The sequence below is a fragment of the Mustela lutreola genome, chromosome 1 (genome assembly GCF_030435805.1).
Source record: "Mustela lutreola isolate mMusLut2 chromosome 1, mMusLut2.pri, whole genome shotgun sequence".
In the NCBI taxonomy this organism is placed as follows: Eukaryota; Metazoa; Chordata; class Mammalia; order Carnivora; family Mustelidae; genus Mustela; species Mustela lutreola.
The window spans coordinates 27,040,793-27,059,596 of NC_081290.1; the positions used below are offsets into that span (position 1 = coordinate 27,040,793).

At 42.3% G+C, this 18,804-nt stretch overlaps 1 protein-coding gene across 1 annotated transcript in view; it reads right to left on the reverse strand.

Annotated features, from left to right (window-relative positions):
- Positions 1 to 1,028: 1,028 nt before the first annotated feature.
- Positions 1,029 to 18,804, reverse strand: part of CWH43 (cell wall biogenesis 43 C-terminal homolog) — a 57,487-nt gene continuing 39,711 nt past the window's right edge. Inside the window, exons 13-16 of the mRNA XM_059161761.1 lie at positions 15,973 to 16,117; positions 12,067 to 12,128; positions 4,917 to 5,072; positions 1,029 to 1,432 (exon numbers count right to left, since the gene is read on the reverse strand). Of these exons, the coding sequence (XP_059017744.1) occupies positions 1,354 to 1,432; positions 4,917 to 5,072; positions 12,067 to 12,128; positions 15,973 to 16,117 (442 nt within the window). The 3' untranslated portion in view covers positions 1,029 to 1,353. The remainder of the gene's footprint in view (positions 1,433 to 4,916; positions 5,073 to 12,066; positions 12,129 to 15,972; positions 16,118 to 18,804) is intronic.

Below are 18,804 nucleotides of genomic sequence, written 5' to 3' on the forward strand. Positions count from 1 at the left end.
TATCTATGCTACCCAGAACAACCTAGACATTCAGTGCAGTCCCTATCAAAATACCATCAACATTTTTCACAAGAGCTGGAACAAATAATCCTAAATTTTGTATGGAACCAGAAAAGACCCTCAGTAGCCAGAAGAATGTTGAAAAGAAAAGCAAAGCTGGTGGTATCACAATGCCAGACTTCAAGCTCTGTTACAAAGTTGTAATCATCAAGACAGTATGGTACTGACACAAAAACAGACCCATAAATCAATGGAACACAATAGTGAGCCCAGAAATGGACTCTCAAGTCTACAGTAAACTAATCTTCAACAAAGCAGGAAAGAATCCAATGGAAAAGGGACAGTTTCTTCAACAAATGGTGTTGTGAAAACTGGATAGCCACATGTTGAAAAATGAAACCAGACCATTTTCTTACACCATACACAAAAATAGATTCAAAATTGATGAAAGACTTCAATGCAAGGCAGGAATCCATCAAAATCCTAAGGAGAACACAGGCAGTGACCTCTTCGACCTCGGCCACAGCAACTTCTTACTAGACATATCACCAAAGGCAAGGGAAACAAAGGCAAAAATGAACTACTGGGACTTCATCAAGATCAAAACCTTCTGCACAGCAAAGGAAACAGTACGCTGCCTCACATCAAACATAAAGACGCACTTCAGACATAAAGACACAGACTGAAAGTGAAGGGAAGGAAACACATTTACCATGCAAATGTAAGCAAATAAAAAAATAGAGAGTAGCAATACTTATATCAAACAAAACAGACAGAATCAAACAAAACAAAAACTGTAGCAAGAGACAAAGAAGCCCATTTACATGGTAAAGGGATCAATCCAACAAGAGATTATAACAGTTATAAATATAATGCACCCAACAATGGAGTACCTAAATGCATAAAGCAAATTCTAACAGGCATAAAGAGAGAAACTGATGGTAAAACAATAATAGTAGGGGAGTTTAACATCTCACTTCCATCGATGTATAGATCATCTAGGCAGAAAATCAGTAAGGAAGCAGTGTCTTTGAATGATACTCTAGACCAGATGGACATAACAGATATAGAGAACATTCCATCCAAAACAACAAAATAAATTAGCAGTAAAGCTTTCTTCTATTACCTCATATTCTATATTTTATCAGAAATTTAAGAAACACAATTTGGTAAAATGCTTTTACTTAGCAATATATTTTATAAATTGATAGAATTTCCCACTGCATAAATGCCATATTTTTTTTTTCCAAATTGAGGATCTTTGTGTGTAGTTCCCCACTTTCATTCATCTCTTCTTCTTCTACTTTTGTTTTCCTTAGACTTGCTCAGTCGATGAATCCTGTTTTAAATAGCCTATAAAAAGTATTTGGGAGTACTCATATGAAAATGATGATTATTCTCATAATGGTGTCCTTCTTTGTAGGATCCAAATCTAAAAAAAAAAAGTAATTGACATGTAAAAGCCACTCAGAAAGGTACATTCTTATATAAAATTTCAACCATAATCTATTATGGTTTTAACTTATCTATTATAAAATCAGGAGAGAGATGATCAATTTACAAAACAGCAAATGCAGAAATAAAAAGGGATTCATGCACATGGGAAAGGCAGACTACACATTTAGCCTTCAGAGTCCTCTTTCCATGGTTATGAATCATTCCAAAAGCACAACTGTTTAAGAATTATTGGCTGATAACACTGGTGGAAAATAAGTCTGGATTTTTCTCCAGTCTTCAGTTTGAATAATATCCATTTTATGGATGAAGGGATCATGAAACCTGAAATGTTATTTATGTCACATTAATGCATATGTAATCTACTTTGGCACAATTTCAACTTCTAAATCTTCTGTAGGTGCTACAAATGAACCACTCACTTTGCTGATGAGTAATTCATTAATTATACAGCTCGGGTTGGGATGATGAAATACAAAAGGCACTAGAAAGGAAACTAAGACCTGAATAAATGAAGCCACTGACTTACTTTTCTTCATCAGCAATTGCAATATCCACATAACCTCCAAAATGCAGATAGGAGGTCTGGGGTTTTTTGTCATCTCAAAACAGTAAGAAATTTAAAATAACACCCCTGATCTGCTATTATCAGATTAGAACTGAGTCCTAGGGAAGTAATCAAGGATATGCCCAAAGATATAATAAGGAGTCCCCAGAAGACTTTTTATAATAATGAAAGAATAAATGTGTAAAAACAACTAACTTGGTTAGCTATATTTGGTACATCCATATAATAGAATATTATGCAATCATTTAAAAACATTTTCAGAAAAATACATTATTATGGAAGGAGGCTCATCATATGCTATTTGGATGGAAAAAATGAGATTATAAATAGAATGACTATACAGAATCCCTTGTACATATAAGTTTCACACAATTCTAAAGTTGAGATGACTGTGTGATATATAGATATATGTGCATATAAGAAGCAAAGATGCATCCAAAACTGTTACCAGTGATAACTTTGAATTGCTTAGCTCCCCACTAGAACATAATCTCCATAGGACAAAGACTTGGTTTTATTCACCGTTTTGTCCTCAGTATCTAGCACAAGGCCTAGCGTGGGGATGACATCATGGTACTCAATGTGAACCTATTGAATTAAGGAATGGAATTTTTGATGAACTTAGTATTCTTTGACTATTTTTATTTGATAAATGTTCAATACATATATACACACACACACATATATATATGTTCAATACATATATACGTATATATATAAATGTTCAATACATATATATGTGTGTATATATACATATATGTTCTCTCTCTCTATATATATATATATGATTTTTAAAATTAAGACAAGGTTTCTACTTATGCTTCTGCTATTTTCATAATTACTCTGAGTGGGAAAGCAGATCTAGCTCCCTTCACAGGTGGTTTGGATCAATCTGCAGTTGTGATTAGCTAAAAATATTTTATTTGGACTTCTTCACACTCTTTTTTTTTTTTAAGATTTTATTTACTTATTTGACAGAGAGAGACAGAGAGAGAGGGAACCCAAGCAGGTGGGGTGGGACAGGGAGAAGCAGGCTTCCCGTAGAGCAGGGAGCCCGATGCGGGGCTCGATCCCAGGACCCAGGGATCATGACCTGAGCCGAAGGCAGATGCTTGACGACTGAGCCACCCAGGTGCCCCTTCCACACTCTTTATGTATGAGAATAAGGAAATGGGGGAACCTTTATCTTCCCAGATTTTCAAGCTTCCGTGTAAGAAGTCACCTCCGTCAACCAAAGGCAGAAAACTCTGGATTTCACTTCAGTGACTACTACAGTGTTACTGTTGCTCTTGTATCTACCCCCTACTCAGCATTCACCATGCACTTCTTTTTTTTTTTTTTTCTCAAACAACTTTATTGAAATGTGCCAAGAGTACATGGGCAGCACAAAGGTAATGAACGGGGTGAAAAAAAAAAATCACATGTATCACCAGGGGCTATTCTAGGAGCACTAGGTTTCGTTTAAACCTTAAATTATCTTAGGAGGGGAGCACTACTGCTTTTCCCATTTTGCAGGTGAGAGACTCGAGGCTTAGGGAGATTAGCCAAGTTGCCCACAGTTCCCCAGCTGTTTGCTGGCAGGCGTGAGGACTGGAACCCTGTCCCCTGTGTCTCTCGGAGCACATGTTCTTTACCAGCGTATAACACACGCAAGGGGGGAGATCAAACACAGTGATACAAGGAGTCAAGGCTCGGTGTAGCTCTCCTTGCCTTCATTCCCCACACTTTGGCATGGCTTTTTCTTGTTGTAAGGAGAGACAAGGAAGAAAAAGAAAACAGATACATTCCACCATCCCTCCCCCCATGCCTCCACGCCCGGGGGGAGCAAATCAAATGAAGTCTGAGAAGCTTCTAGAGCAGTGAGCTGGTAAAAGTAGAAGAAATGTCAGATAATAGTAAAGTACATGGGCTTGTAATGTAATGTTCTGGGCTTGGTTTTATGCAGACATTTCTTCTCATTATCTAGTCATGGGAAGAAAAAAAGAGCACCTCCTCCAAAGCACATAATTTGCTGCAAATGGGTTTCTCAGATAACCTCTATTTAGAACTAAACAAAACCCAATATATTTCACATGCTAGAATCTCGGCGGTGGAAATGAGTTATCTACTCTACGTAGCCTCCGTCCTAATTGCACATTAGAGTAACTGGGAATGATTTATTATTTTTTAAAGATTTTATTTATTTGACAGACAGAGATCACAAGTAGGCAGAAAGGTAGGCAGAGAGGAGGAAGCAGGCTCCCCACTGAGCAGAAAGCCCGATGTGGGGCTCAATTCCAGGACCCTAGGATCATGACCTGAGCCAAAGGCAGAGGCTTTAACCCACTGAGCCATGCAGGTGCCCCGGGAATGATTTTTTTAAGACTCAGAGCCAGAGGTGGGGCGCTTCAGGTAAGTCCTTGTACGGTGAGAGCTGAGACCCTCAGCACCCCAGCCCTGCTGACAGCTCCCACTTCGGAGCTCTGCCACTCACTAGCCGTGTAACCCTAGTGTAGTTATTTCATTTTCCTCAGCCTTAATTTCTTAGCTATAAAATGAGGATAATGAGTGTACCGACCCAATGGTCGCCCACAGAGAGAATACCCAAAACACGCAGAACAGAGTCCGGGACACAGAATCCTCAAATATCCGCTATCACTGCGGGGCTGGTGGTGATGCAGATGATGCCCAGGTGATCTTTCTCACCTGACCCTGGGACCGTCACCTTTTACTCTATCCCAGAAAGCAGGGACCTAACTTCAACCCAACCAGGATCTTATCATTCTGACCGTGAGCAGCCTTCCCTGAACAAACCTCTAGAACCATATTTACTTCGGAACTCGCCACGGGATAATAATATATTTAGGTCCATAGAGGGAAGGAAGGCAGATGCCTCAGGAAGGACTGTACTCACCTAGGATTAAAATGAATTTCCTTTGGAACTTCCCTCGGGTCTGTAACTACTTTCTGGTTGTCTCTGTAATTAATGGGGTCATCAGGGATCCTGAATTTGGCCATCTGAATTTCAGAGTCACTCACTTGAGCACGGGAGATTCTTGCATAACCCAGTCTGTGGCAGAAATAGAAACAGTCTGTAAAGGTTTTATCACCGTACAGAAATCTGATGAGACCTAATAGACATCACCCGCGTCATTAGGCCAATTTCCCCATTCATGACTCTACTGGGTACATCGCTAGAATTAGCTAGATTTATTATCCCAAATATTTATCTAAATACTGCTCTTATTATATGAATGAATAAGAAACATGCACACATTTAATCAACGAAATGCACACTAATGAATATTCTGGTCTCAACAAATCACCTATCACACAATTATGTTCTGCATCAGGAACAGGAATTCTCCAGAATGCCAGGAGGGTATGCCTAAATGCTTTCTTACCTTTCAAATACTATCTATTTTCTTCCACATTTACAACTCTAAAATAAAAGATTCTATATGTCTGAAAAAAAAAATTGCACATCCTGTTTTTGCTTAGAGCATTCCGTTCTCCACAAAATCAGAGCATTTTATAAGAGGCCCAGATGGGAAAACGGGGGAACCATGGGCAACCAAGAATTAATTTTATTTTATTTATATTTTGCCTCTTCAAAAAACAAACAAACAAACAAAAAACTAGCTGTGTCATTCATTCACTTATTCAGTGAACAAATATACATATCAAGTTTCTACAACACGCAGAGGCATCCTTCTAGATGGGGGGGAGAAACAGGGAACAAAACAAAACCCTTGTCCCCAAAGAGCTTTCAGTCCAGTTGGGGAGAACAAATCAAGTACGTGCGTACGTATGAAATCTATCCGGTGGTGAAAAGTACCCAAGGATCCCAGAGGAATTGGGTAGAAAGGACAGGGAATGCTAAGTGGCAGAGGTTGGTAGTTTATAGCAGATGGTCGGAGCAGTGACAGGGAGCAAAAGACTGAACGGAGTAAAGAATCAATCCAGACAGATGTTGGCAGAAGGGTGCTCTAGGGAAAGGGAACAGCCAATGCAAACGTCCCGAAGGAGACTGGGCTGGACTTTTCTGAGGCCCAGCGATGGAAGCGGAGTGCACAAGGGCAAACCCTCGGGGAGATGTGTTTGCACGCGTGTCAGGGATGGCGGAGGTCGGAGCTCTCCGCGCCGACCACTCGAAGGACTTCCCGATATTCTTCGGACAGTGAGAGGGACATCTGAGCGGTTCTGTGCAGAAATGCAGTGGCGGCTGTGTAGAGAACAGACTCCAGGGAAAGGGTGGGAGAAGGGAGAGCATTTGAGGCCACGGCAGTAATTTGGGTGACAGGCGGTGGGGACTGGAGCCAGACAAGTAGTAGGAGACAGATTCAAAACAAAAGCTGTAGCTACGTACAAAATAGAGACAGAAAGCCAGAGCTGGGGTGCATGGAGGTAGCAGGTCTGCCCACCATGAAGGGAAAGAGATCTGTGACAGCATCACAATAAGGTGTCTGACAGGCTGAGCTATTTGTCTAAGCTCAGGTCCCCAATCTGTGCAGTTCCCTGTCATTCTAGGTCACTGTCTCTAGTAAATCTAACTTTTGTTGTTTATCAAATCTCTAAGATCAAAGTTCCAACTCATGTCATAGATGCTGCCTTCCAGGTCCTTCTAAAAGTCCTTGACATTAAGGAACCAGACAATCCAAGTGGTCTTCTAAAACAAAGAACCTCTTATTATCCAGTAAGTATTTATTAAGTGCTTATGAAGTACACGACTTTAAATGAGGTGGCTGAGATCAAGGTTATAGAATTGGTTTTATAGACAGACATCAAAAACAATAATCCCTAACTTAATTAATTTGGGTTATTTTAAACTTTAAATTCCAGTTACTTAACATACAGTGTAATATCAGTTTCAGAATCGTGATTCCACACTTCATACATCGTGCAGTGCTCATCACAAGTGCCCTCCTTAATCCCCACCACCTATTTTACTCATGCCCCCCACACCCCCTCTGGTAGCCATCAGTTTAGCTAAGAGTGTCTTGGTTTGCCTGCCCCTCTCTTTCTTTTCCCCTTTGCTCATTTGTTGCTTAAATTCCACATATGAGTGAAATTATATAGTATTTGCCTTTCTCTGACTTATTTTGCTTAGCATTATAATCTCTAGCTCCATTCATGATATTGAAAATGGCAAGATTTCATTCTTCTTATGGCCAAATAATATTCCACTCTGCGTGTGTATGTGTGCGCACACGCGTGTGTGTGCCACTTCTTCTTTACCCCTTCATCTATTGATGGATAGTTCGGCTGATAATAATTTGGCAATTGTAAATAATGCTGCTATAAACATAGGGAGGCATGTATCCTTCTGAATTAGTGTTTTTGCATTTTGGGTGTAGATACCCAGTAGTACGATTCCTAGATCATATGGTGATTCTATTTTTAACTTTTTGAGGAACCTCCATACTGTTTTTTCCACAGTGGCTGCACTAGTTTGCATTCCCGCTGAGGGTGCAAGAGGATTCCTTTTTATCTATAGCCTCGCCAGCACTTGTCATTCTTGTGTTTTGGACTGGAGCCATTCTGCAGGTGTGAGGTGATTTCATTGTAGTTTTGATTTGTGTTTCCCTGTTGATGACTGATACTGAGCAATTTTTGGTGTGTCTGTTGGGCCATCTGGATGTCTTCTTTGGAGAAATGTCTGTTCATTTCTTCTGCCCATTTTTAGTTGGATTATTCATTTGCAGAGTGTTGAGTTTTATGAATTTTGGATACTAACCCTTTATTAGATATGTCATTTGCAAATACCTTCTATATCTTCTCCCATTCCATAGGTTGCCTTTTAGTTACGCTATTTCCTTTGCTGTGCAGGAGCTTTTTATTTTGATGTAGTCCCCATAGTGTATTTCTGCTTTTATTTCCCTTGCCTCAAGATATATATCTAGAAAGTAGTTCGTACGGCCGATCTCAAAGCAGTTACTGCCTATGTTCTCCTCTAGGATTTTCATGGTTTCCTGTCTCATATTTAGTTCTTTCATCCTTTTGAATTTATTTTTGTGTTTGTTGAAAGAAAGTGGTCTAATTTCATTCTTTTGCATGTGGCTGTCCAGTTTTCCCACCACCATTTTTTGAAAAGACTGTCTTTTCTCAGGATTTTCTGTCCTGCTTTGTCAAAGACTAGTTGACCATAGAGTTAAGGGTCCATTTCTGGGTTCTTGATTCTATTCTATTGATCTATGTGTCTGTTTTTGTGCTGGTCCCATACTGTCTTGATGACTACAGCTTTGTAATAGAGCTTGAAGTCTGGAATTGTGATGCCTCCCATTTTGCTCTTTTTCAAGACTGCTTTGGCTGTTTGGGGTGTTTTTCAGTTCCATATAAATTTGGGGATTTTTTTTTTTGCTCTAGCTCTGCTACCTTTTCCATCTGTTGTAAACTAAATGTCTGTATCATCCCCCAAATTAACCCTAGTGGGCCATGTTTGGAGATGGGGCCTCCAAGGAAGTCATTAAGTTAAATGAGATCATAGGGCTGGGATCCTGATTCAATACTGTAGCCACTCTGGAAAACAGTGTGGAGGTTCCTCAAAAAGATGAAAATAGAGCTACCCTATGACCCAGCAGTTACACTACCAGGTATTTACCCCCAAAGTTACAAATGTAGTGATCCAAAGGGGCACCTGCTTCCCAATGTTTACAGCAGCAATGTCCACAATAGCCAAACTATGGAAAGAGCCCAGATGACCATCGACAGATGAATGGATAAAGAGATGGTATATATACACAGTGGAGTATTACTCAGCCATCCAGCCATCCAAAAAAATATCTTGCCATTTGCGATGACATGGATGGAACTAGAGGGCACTATGCTAAGCAAAATAAGTTAATCAGAGAAAGACAATTACCATATGACCTCATTGATATGTGGAATTTAAGAAACAAAACAGAGGATCATAAGGGAAGAGAGGAAAAAATGAAACAAGATGTATTCGGAGAAAGAGAAAAACCATAAGAGACTCATAATCATTGGAAACAAACCGAGGGTTGCTGGAGGGTGGGGGATGGGGGAACTGGGTGATGGACATTAAGGAGGGCACTTGATGTAAGGAGCACTGGGTATTATAGAAGACTGATGAATCACTGATCTCTCCTTTAAAACTAATAATACATTACAAGTTAACTAATTGAGTTTTTTTAAAAAAGATTTTATTTATTTATTTGACAGAGAGACACAGCAAGAGAGGGAAACAAGCAGGGGGAGGGGGAGAGGGTGAAGCAGGCTTCCCACCTAGTCGGGAGCCTGATGTGGGGCTCAATCCCAGGACCCTGGGATCCTGACCAGAGCTGAAGGCAGACACTTAATGCCTGAGCCACCCAGGTGCCCCAACTAATCAAATTTAAATTTAAAAAAAAATTTCTTTAAAGAAGAGACACCATACAGCATATGTGTGCACACGCACTCTCTTTTTCTGTCTCTGTCTCCAGAACAGTGAGAAAATAAATCTCTGTTGTGCAAGCCACCCAGCCATATTTAGCATATATATGTAAATATTTATATATTAAAAATCTGCCACCTCACTCTTCCAAGGGGAGGTGATAAAGGTCTTGGGCCACAAGTATACAGAGCCAAATGATCAGCTATTATGGGCACTGGTACTATAAATATCACTGTTCCTTAGCAACTCACAATATTTCCAACTTCATTTTATACCTACTTTAGTATATATCATAAACAGTTTTTTAGAAGCTCTAATATCCGCATTAAAACAACGAGTTTAATAGGAATGTAAACAGAAACAGTGTTTTCAATCTGGTATCACATACTTTACAAAACTCACACTTTGGCATCTCCCTCCCACCTTAACTCTTTGGAAACACCAAAAAATAATAGTCAAGCTATCTGTCCTACAGCCACATGGGCATGTTCTGGGCTTTTTGGAGTTCATTAGTGTCATTATTAGTGTAACTGGAACTATCTTGGCAACTCAAGGGTCTCCCTGTCTCCTCCCAGGAAGCATATGAACCCACCAGGAACCAATAAGGGTCACCATTTTATCAAGTCAGATCCAACTTTCTCAGGAAGAGTCCACATGGTCTGCTGCCTCCCTTCCCTGCCCATACACTCCCCTTCACCTCTTCTCCCACCTCCTCACCCCTGCACACACGCCAGCCCTACCTCACTTTTCATCAGACACATCTGCCCTCCTGCCTTCGGGCTTCTGCAGAGGCCAGCCCCTGCAAGGCTCTTCTCTCCGCCATGGGACCCACTCCTTCAACTCTCAGCTCCAATGTCACCTTCTCGTGAGACCTCCCCAACCCCCATTTACAGCGGCACCCCACCTCCATGCTCGGACGCTCTTTCCCTCGCTCAGGTGCTTCCCACCATACTCATCACCTCCTACACTAGGACACCATGGAACTGCGACTTTCTTGCCTCCGCCAGGGCAAGAATCCGGCTTGGTTTTGTTTACTGCTGGTGCCTGGCACATGTCATGCCCCACCAGTGCCCGTTGCCCGATGAATGCAGTGAAGAGGGGTTGGGCAGCACGGGGCGCTTTCGCTAGACTAGGACTCCAGACGGAGCAAGCCGGGTCTCCGGGGAGAGAGACTGATCCTGTCACTCCGTCTCACCCCTAGAAGCCAACCGTGTTCTCTCATAACCAGAGACCACAGATCTTGCAGTATAAAGGCCACTTGGGGGTGATGAGTTCAACGTTAACTCCTAGCTTCAGGTAGCCGATGCCAAGACACCTCTGGGTGATGACCTGGTCTGCGTGGAGAAGGGACTAAGGCCCAGAGAGGTCCAAACCTAGAAGCGCACATCAGAGTTCCCAGCACTGTCCCGAGGAGGGTAGTGAAGAGGCATCAGGTCAAATATCCCCCAAAGACTGTGTGCTTGCAGGAGGAGAGCTGTGAGTTTCAGGGACTGTCTCCAGCGAGTTCCCGCCACTGACGAACCCTGTTAGCGGAGGGACCTGCGACTCAGTCCACTGTCTGCATGATCTGTCCCCGCTCACCTCTCTCACGTCCCCTCGGCTCCCATCACACTCAACTCCAGCCACGCCGGCCTCCTCGCTGTTACCGACCAACACCGAGCACGCGCCACTCCGACTTCTGCACGTGCTCCTTCCCGTGCGGGCGGCGCTCTTCCCGGGGCGGACGCACACGACTGCACGCGGCTCTTTCCGGCCGCTGCCTGTCCTCTGGACCCTGGCACAGACGCCCCCCGACCCGCACTCCGCATCCCCATCCTTCCTCCCTGGCCTCATCCTTTCCAGCACATGACCACCTGGCGCTCTCTTTCTTCTGCGCTTATTCTCTGTCTCCTTCCACTAAAACGTAAGCTCCGTGGTCATCGAGGATTGGTTTTGGTCCTGTTAGATCCCCACTGCTGAGAACAATGCCTGGCACGTGATAGTAGGTATTTAATAAATACTTGTTGAATGAATGAATGATTGAAAAAAATGAATGATTGGTCCCTTTTTTGGTATTAACCTGTTTTAGCTTTGTTTTAGGAAATAGGGCCTACAAAACAGATTTACACAGCTACAAATTTAATTTTAAGATCCTTTAGATACATCATATGTGGATATATATATTCACACTAATAAATGCATATATTGTATGGATATTATTCACTTTTTTATATCCGGGATATTTTATAAAATATAATTTATCTAGAGATCTCGCCATAATATAGTAGTGATTCCAACAAGCGAGTTAGCCTACTGAAAATTACATGATTAGAACTTGGCAAAGCTGGAATTCAGCCCAGGGCTTTCTTACTCTGTGATCCGTGTTTCCGCCATGCCCTCCAGTCCAGTCTGGTACCCCTCCTAACATGTGCTCACAATTATGTGCTTATCATGCCTAATAACTTATACAGTATCCTTTTTATATAATTAAGCTTAATTTAGCATTTAGGCTTTCTTAAATGATTAGGCCATGCCTTGGAAAAAAAAAAAATGTTCAACTGTGTAACTAGCCAATGTTTATAAAAAGTAACAAAATTAATTGCTTCTATAAAGTTCCTCCTTCCAGGAGAGACCCAAAAGATCACAGTGATGGTAGATAATAAAACAGCAGCAACCAAAAACCTCTGCTCACCTGATCAGCCCTCGGTACATAATATATTCACACCATCTGTCTTGATCTGTGCTGTCAATATCCTAAATAAAGAACAGAGGAGAGAACGTTTAAAGCATTAAAAACAATGCCCTATCCTGAATCGCCAAGCAAATGTGTGAAGGACAGTAATAAACATGCATTTTGTGCACACAGTTTTTTCTGCCTCACTCCTAACGATCCGTTAGGATCCCAATTATTTGTTCATTCTACAGATATTTCTGGAGCATCTCCTGGGGGCCCATCTCGGCCCTGTACTAGGAGCTGGGGGTACAAAGGTGAGGGTTGGTTGCAGAGGTGGGCCAGAGAGCTGGCTCCCACCGGCTTTCCAGGTCTTTGACTCCAACCAGAATTTACTGCTCAACCCCCGACCCCGAGTGGTTCTCCGCAGTGCTCTGTATACACCAGCTACACCCTTCCGCATAGTTGCTTCTACATCTCCAGCCTCCCCTTCCCCAGCAGAGGCCTCTTAATCACGCTGGCTCCCTGGTACTTAGCATGAAGCCTGGCATTCGGCAGGAGCTCAGTCTGGGTTTGTTAAATTGAATCATTGGAAATAAACACATTTGGGGAGTAATCATGAGTCTTTCTGATGTTGAAAGCTAAAGACCAGTGTTATTTTTCATCAGAGAAGCAGAACATAAACATATTCTTTTTCTGTAATGTGCTGGGAAAACACTAAATATGGAGCTTTTACACTGAACAAATTTCCATCTTCTTCTTTTTAAAGAATCCTATAAATGAAAAAGAGAACTGACTCTTGATCTTTTCTCAATTTTACCGTTAAAATTTAACTTAAAGCAAGTTTTTAAATCCCTAAAACGCTAGTATCTCTTTCTTAATTTTTTCATAAGCTTAATGGCGAACACAGGGACACTTGTCCATATTTATTAGGACGTACATGTCACACTTACATACACCCATGTACGTGCCTTGGCATACATGGGAAAATGAAAATACATTTTTTAAATTAAACTTTAAAATGTTAAGGATGAAAAAAGCAAATAAATTGAAAGACTACTATCTGGTTTGCCTTGGAAAGAAAGAAAAATTTAGTCATTCCCTTGTATATACAGGGAATAATAAACAATGAATACATTTAACGGTCATGTTTTAGATTTTTTAATGATGCTGTCAAATTTGAAGGCTGCAGGATTCAAATACTCATTTCTTAAAGAGAAAAATCTGTTCATCCGAGCATCTATGATTAAAACTCCTCTCTGCATTAATAAACTTCCTAATAGAAAAAGCTATAGAAGAATCCACTGCCAGTCTTGACACAGCATCTGACCAAGGTAGTGGTAACCAACAGAGGATTAAATAAAAATCAAATAAAATCTCTCTTCTTTAACACCATCCACATCCCTTGCACACACAGAGTATAAGAACTCCTTCTCTTATTAGGATGCATTTTTTCCCTTAGATTTGCCAAATGTTGTGTTGTCTAACATTCTCTTGCACTTTAGAGACCATGTACTTACACAATTATCTTATTTGATTTTATGCGTACATCCACATGTACGGAACACACACACATAGCGAGCATTTACCGAGTGCCTCGTCTGTACAAGACTGAGGGCTCTGAGACATTATCTTCTATTTTGTCCTCATAACCACCCCGTGATGCAACTGGTATGATTATCACCACTTCACAGATGCGGCCACTGAGGCCTGGAGAATTTCAATAATTTGACCCCAGGTCACACCGCTGGTAAGTGCGGCCCCTGTTGGGCTAGTGAGACCACATGGAGACAGAGGCCCAGCCAACAACCAGCACCAAAGCCCCAGACATGTGAATGAGGCCATCTTAAACCCCCACCAGCCACCACCGCCAGCTGACTGCCCGGGTGAACCCAGGCGAGGAGGGAAAACCACCACACAACCCACAGAATCAAGGGAATCTTAAACTGTTGTTGTTTCTAAGCTACTGTGGTTTGAGGTGGTTTGTTATATGGCGTTTAGTGACCAATACAACCTTTTATTCTTCTGACTTCTCCTTAATCTCTGTTTGTTACACAGTGCTTGGTGACCGATACAACCACCTTTTATTCTTCTGACCTCTCCTTAATCTCTCTTCTGAGGTAATTCCCTCACCAGCAGCCTCCCCCAGCAGCCACATTAAATGCAGCCTTCCCAGGGGACCCCCCTCTCGCACTTCTCTAATTTCGTAACCACGTCATCCACTTCCATGGTTCCCATGACCCCACAGACGGTGGCAGCAGCTTAATCTCTATTTCTAGTCCTGACTGCCCACCTCGATTCCAAATCCGTACACCCGGCTGCCTGCTGGACATCTTCATCAATATCCCACAGACACCTCCACTCAGGCTAGAGCTGAACTCATGGTCATCCTTGCGGAACTCTTCTTCCTTCAGTGTTCTCTTTAGTACCATTGCCATCATGAACCTTCTGACAGAAGCCCAAATCAGGGGTCCATCCTGACTTCCCTTGCCGCTTCATCCACTGTCGCCGAGATTCACCCGTCTCCCAGGTATCGGACTGCCTTCCTCCCCCAGTTGTAGTATTTTTAGCTGTGTGTATATCAAGATTTCATAGTGAAGTCCTGACCTCCTGTACATCGAGGTGTGGCCATGTGACTAAATTCCAGTCCATGAAATCTAAGTAGACGTGTCGGAGGTCAGTTTCCTGGCATTTGCCTTTAGAGATGACTTGCATATGCTCTTGGCCCCTTCTTTTCCCCTCCTCTGTCTTGCTGGCTAGAATGTGGCTGCTGCCATCGAGAACCACGAGGCGAACCTGGGAATGCAGGCTCTGTAAAGTGAAGCCACAGGACAGAAGGGGCACATTCCTGACACCCTGGAAGGCACCGGTACTAAAAGCACCTGCCCAGACTTTTACATGAAGAAATACATTGCTCTCCTCTGTAAGCTACAGTGGAAACCCTCATCACACCCTGGTCCTTCTCATCTGTCTTTCCAAGCACTTGGTAAAATGGGTAAGCCTTTATCTCTGCAAACAGCTCAAGACATGATGTTGAAAGCAAAAGGTAAAGGACCCAGAAATCTACATAGGGCTTAATGAAATATTACAATTCTATATTTCATGATCAGTTCATGCATTTAACATTCCAGTGCACATATGTACCAAGGATTTGATTTGTGTGTCAGTTCCCTGGAGTGTGATAGTATCTGGGGACATTGACAAACTGAGGTTTTAGACCCGAACAGGTAGGGACTGAATCCATGACGGAGGCCCTGTATGGCTGGTCAACCCGCCTCTCTGTAGATTTCCTTCTGTGTTTTACTCTCAGCATCATAATGAAGTCACATAAGGTAGCAGATTATATTTCCTAACAAGGCTACAATAACCCACTTTCCACACGGCATTCTTCTAATTTGACTTTGATACTCCTCCCATGGAAAGATGGGGTTTCTGTCTCTCCCACTTAAATGCGAGCAGGAGTCACATGAGAGCGGAGGTCATGCTACGTAACCCACAAGGCTGGAGTCCTATAAGGCAATACAACTTTTTCCTGATTCTCTGTGGGGCATACTCTGAGAACCCAGCTGTCTAGAGGGAGGAAGCCCAAGCTAACCTGTGGAGAGAAACCAGGATTGCCAACCGCCAGCACCAACACGCTACCTGGGAAGCATCTGCAAAGTGGACCCTCCAGCTCCCAGCTGAGCCTCCCAGCTGTGGGACACGGAGATGAAGCCCCCCCCTGCCCCCAGCCCTGTCCACACTGCAGATCCAGGAGCCACAGACAATAGCTGTTGTATAAAACCAGCATGTCTCTTGGTTTTCTGTGCAGCGGTATATAATCAAAATACCTATTAAATTGTTGCACTGGGTTGTTGGGGTTTTTTTTTAACATGAAGAAGAAACATTTTACCGAAGAAATCAGAAATCCTTTTAAGATTATGTTACCTTGACGTTGCCGTGTTCAGTGAGCTGTCTATAATCTCTGGAACCAGGTGCTGAAGTGACGTAGCCCAGAAATATCACTTGCTCAGAGCTCCTTTTCAGTAGTTTTGAAACAGCAATTGCCTGAAGTTTCCTGTCAAGGTCATCTCTAAAATGCAAAAATGTACTTCTTTATTGTATTTGCAAGACAATTCTTAAAAAGCGCTAGTCTGTAAGTTCCCAAAGAATATCTTCCCACAGTATGCAAACCCCAAATAATTCCTACTTGGATGAATGAATTAACGCTATGCAAATGCACAAGACAGAGACACCGCACTTTGGCCAGGCAGGCTGACAGACTCTGGACGAAGAATGTGATCTTTCCCCACATATCAGTTGAAGCCAAGTTGATTGAAGTATCTAGTCAAAGACAGCATTTTGCTCGGGTTTTCATCAGAAGAAATAGGATCAGTAATCTAAGAGCTGATCGCCAGTGTTACAGCTAAAGACTAGTAGGCAAAATAATAATAATAATAATAATAATGATAAAACACAATTTCGAGAATTGTTAAAATAGAAAAAGAGCCAGAAGTACTGGTAAGAGGAAAATTCACAGACCACACCCGCTTTATGGAACCTACTCAGCTCCATCAACTGAACACTTTCTAAAAGCCTCTTTGGCTCTTCTGGTCAAATGCTGGCTAAACATGATGCTTTTATTAGGCTCAGCACTGTAGATGTGTCACTGAGATAATTAGGTAGGTACATCATGCATTGAAGGGGCCTAAAGTCAGTCTGTATAGGGAAAATTAGGGATATCATATTTGACATTATCCAGCCAGGAAAACGGAAACCACTCTAGGTGTTTCAAACAGGCAGAATTTAGTATAGGAAATTAAGTATAGGAAATTGGTGACCTAGGTGATGGGAAGCAGAAGAGGAATCAGTGAGGCAACCAGAGTTTAGCAACAATGAGAAGCCAGTACCACTGGTCGGGCTAGAGAGACAACAGGAGGAAATGATATGCCCAGAGTCTGCAAGCCAGCCCTGACTGATGGGAGATAGTACTGAGGGGGCAGGCGGCCCAGAAGTTGCTGGGGCCACCTAAGGAGCAGTTAGAGCCACAGGAGAGACTCAGCTGCTGCCAGAGACAGCAGAGAAAGAAGAAAGAGAAAAACAAGAGAGAGAGAGATGAGAAACTCCTTGTGTTCTGTCCTCTTCCAGGCCTCCAGCCTTGCACCAGTGCCCTCCATAGGCTAAACCTATCCAGGACCCAGAAGGCAACAGAGTTGGGGCACCTCGTTGGCTCAGTGGGTTAAGCCTCTGCTCATGCCTCAGGTCATGAGCTCAGGGTCCTGGGATGGAGCCCTGCATCAGGCTCTCTGCTCAGCGGGGAGCCTGCCTCCCCCGCCCCTCTCTCTGCCTACTGCTCTGCCTACTTGTGATCTCTCTCTCTCTCTGTGTCAAATAAATAAATAAAATCTTAAAAAAAGAATAAAAAGAAGGCAACACTCTGGGAAATGTGGTTCCCTGCGATGTTTAGGCAAGAGGGAGACAAGCCAGTAATGGATCCAAGAGCAAATAGGCAGTAGAACCCGCATAAGCATCTATAGAGACAGGTAGCTGATAATGACTTAAGCAAAACAAAACAAAACCACAAATAAATAAATAAATAAATAAATAAACAAACAAACAATGACAAAGGCAAATAGAGATGGCCAAGAACTGTCAAGATCAGAGAAACCTCACTGAGGTTTCAGGTAGGATCTGAAGGCAGAAGTAAGCCTAGATAAGAATGTACAGACAGCTGAGTACTATTAAAAGATGTCTCAAGAAATAGAAGGGTCAAAGAACTGCCATTTGTTAAATGTCTTTGCTATTGAATATTCACAATCAATGAGAGGCAGGCATTAGCTCGATTTTTAAATGAGGCTGAGGACCGTGCCTACGGTTATTTTGTAACTTCCATGTCCTGCTCTGTTCTCAGCCCTCCTGTGTGCCCAGAGAGGCTTATCCATGCAGAAAAGCATCTCCTGGGCTCTCTCTTTTCTGCTGATATCCAGTTAGGTTTGGCCATTTGGAGGCACCAGCAGGAGATAAGAGTTTGGGAGAGAGAGAAGTTTGGGTATTTCTTCCCCAGGAGCTGTATTCATTATACTTCGTGGTCTCTCTTCCCGACTGCTATAGTATCTCTTATCTGTTCTTCTGACCCTTGCCATCTTGGTGAGTCGTTTCTTAACTAGGTCTGAGGTGATTTCTGTTCCTTCTGAAACACACAGCTGGAATTCAGATCTAGCCAAGAGAATTCCAAGGTCACTGTACCACAGAGAGTGTTTTCGTGCAAATATATTTTAGCAATATATTATTGGGAAAAAATCTATGCATTTGGTTTCACATTTTCTTAGGAGATTAATTTCATTCATTGATAATAGTAAAAATAAATAGTATGCTGGGGTGCCTGGCTGCCTCAGTTGGAGCAACATGTTGACTCTTGATCTCAGGGTCATGAGTTTGAACCCCATGTTGGGTATAGAGATATTTAAATAATTTTTTTTTTTTTAAAAATAGTGTATGTATGAGTATAAAGAAAGGAGAGGAAAGGCCGGAGGAAATGTGATGGGGAGGGAGTGAGAGAGAGAACACATCTTCTGTTTCCTTACCTGTTAGTGTTTGATCAGCCCAATAGCCCTATAATGTGGGCTGGGAAAAATAATTTTATCCAATTCCGAACAAGAGGACTGGAACTCGCTGAGGTTCTCTTACAATAGGACCAAAATTGTAACTACAGACTACAAGTTCTGCACTCTTTCTTCTATGTATATTTATGATGTTATAAGAAAAAAAAAAAAAGTGGTG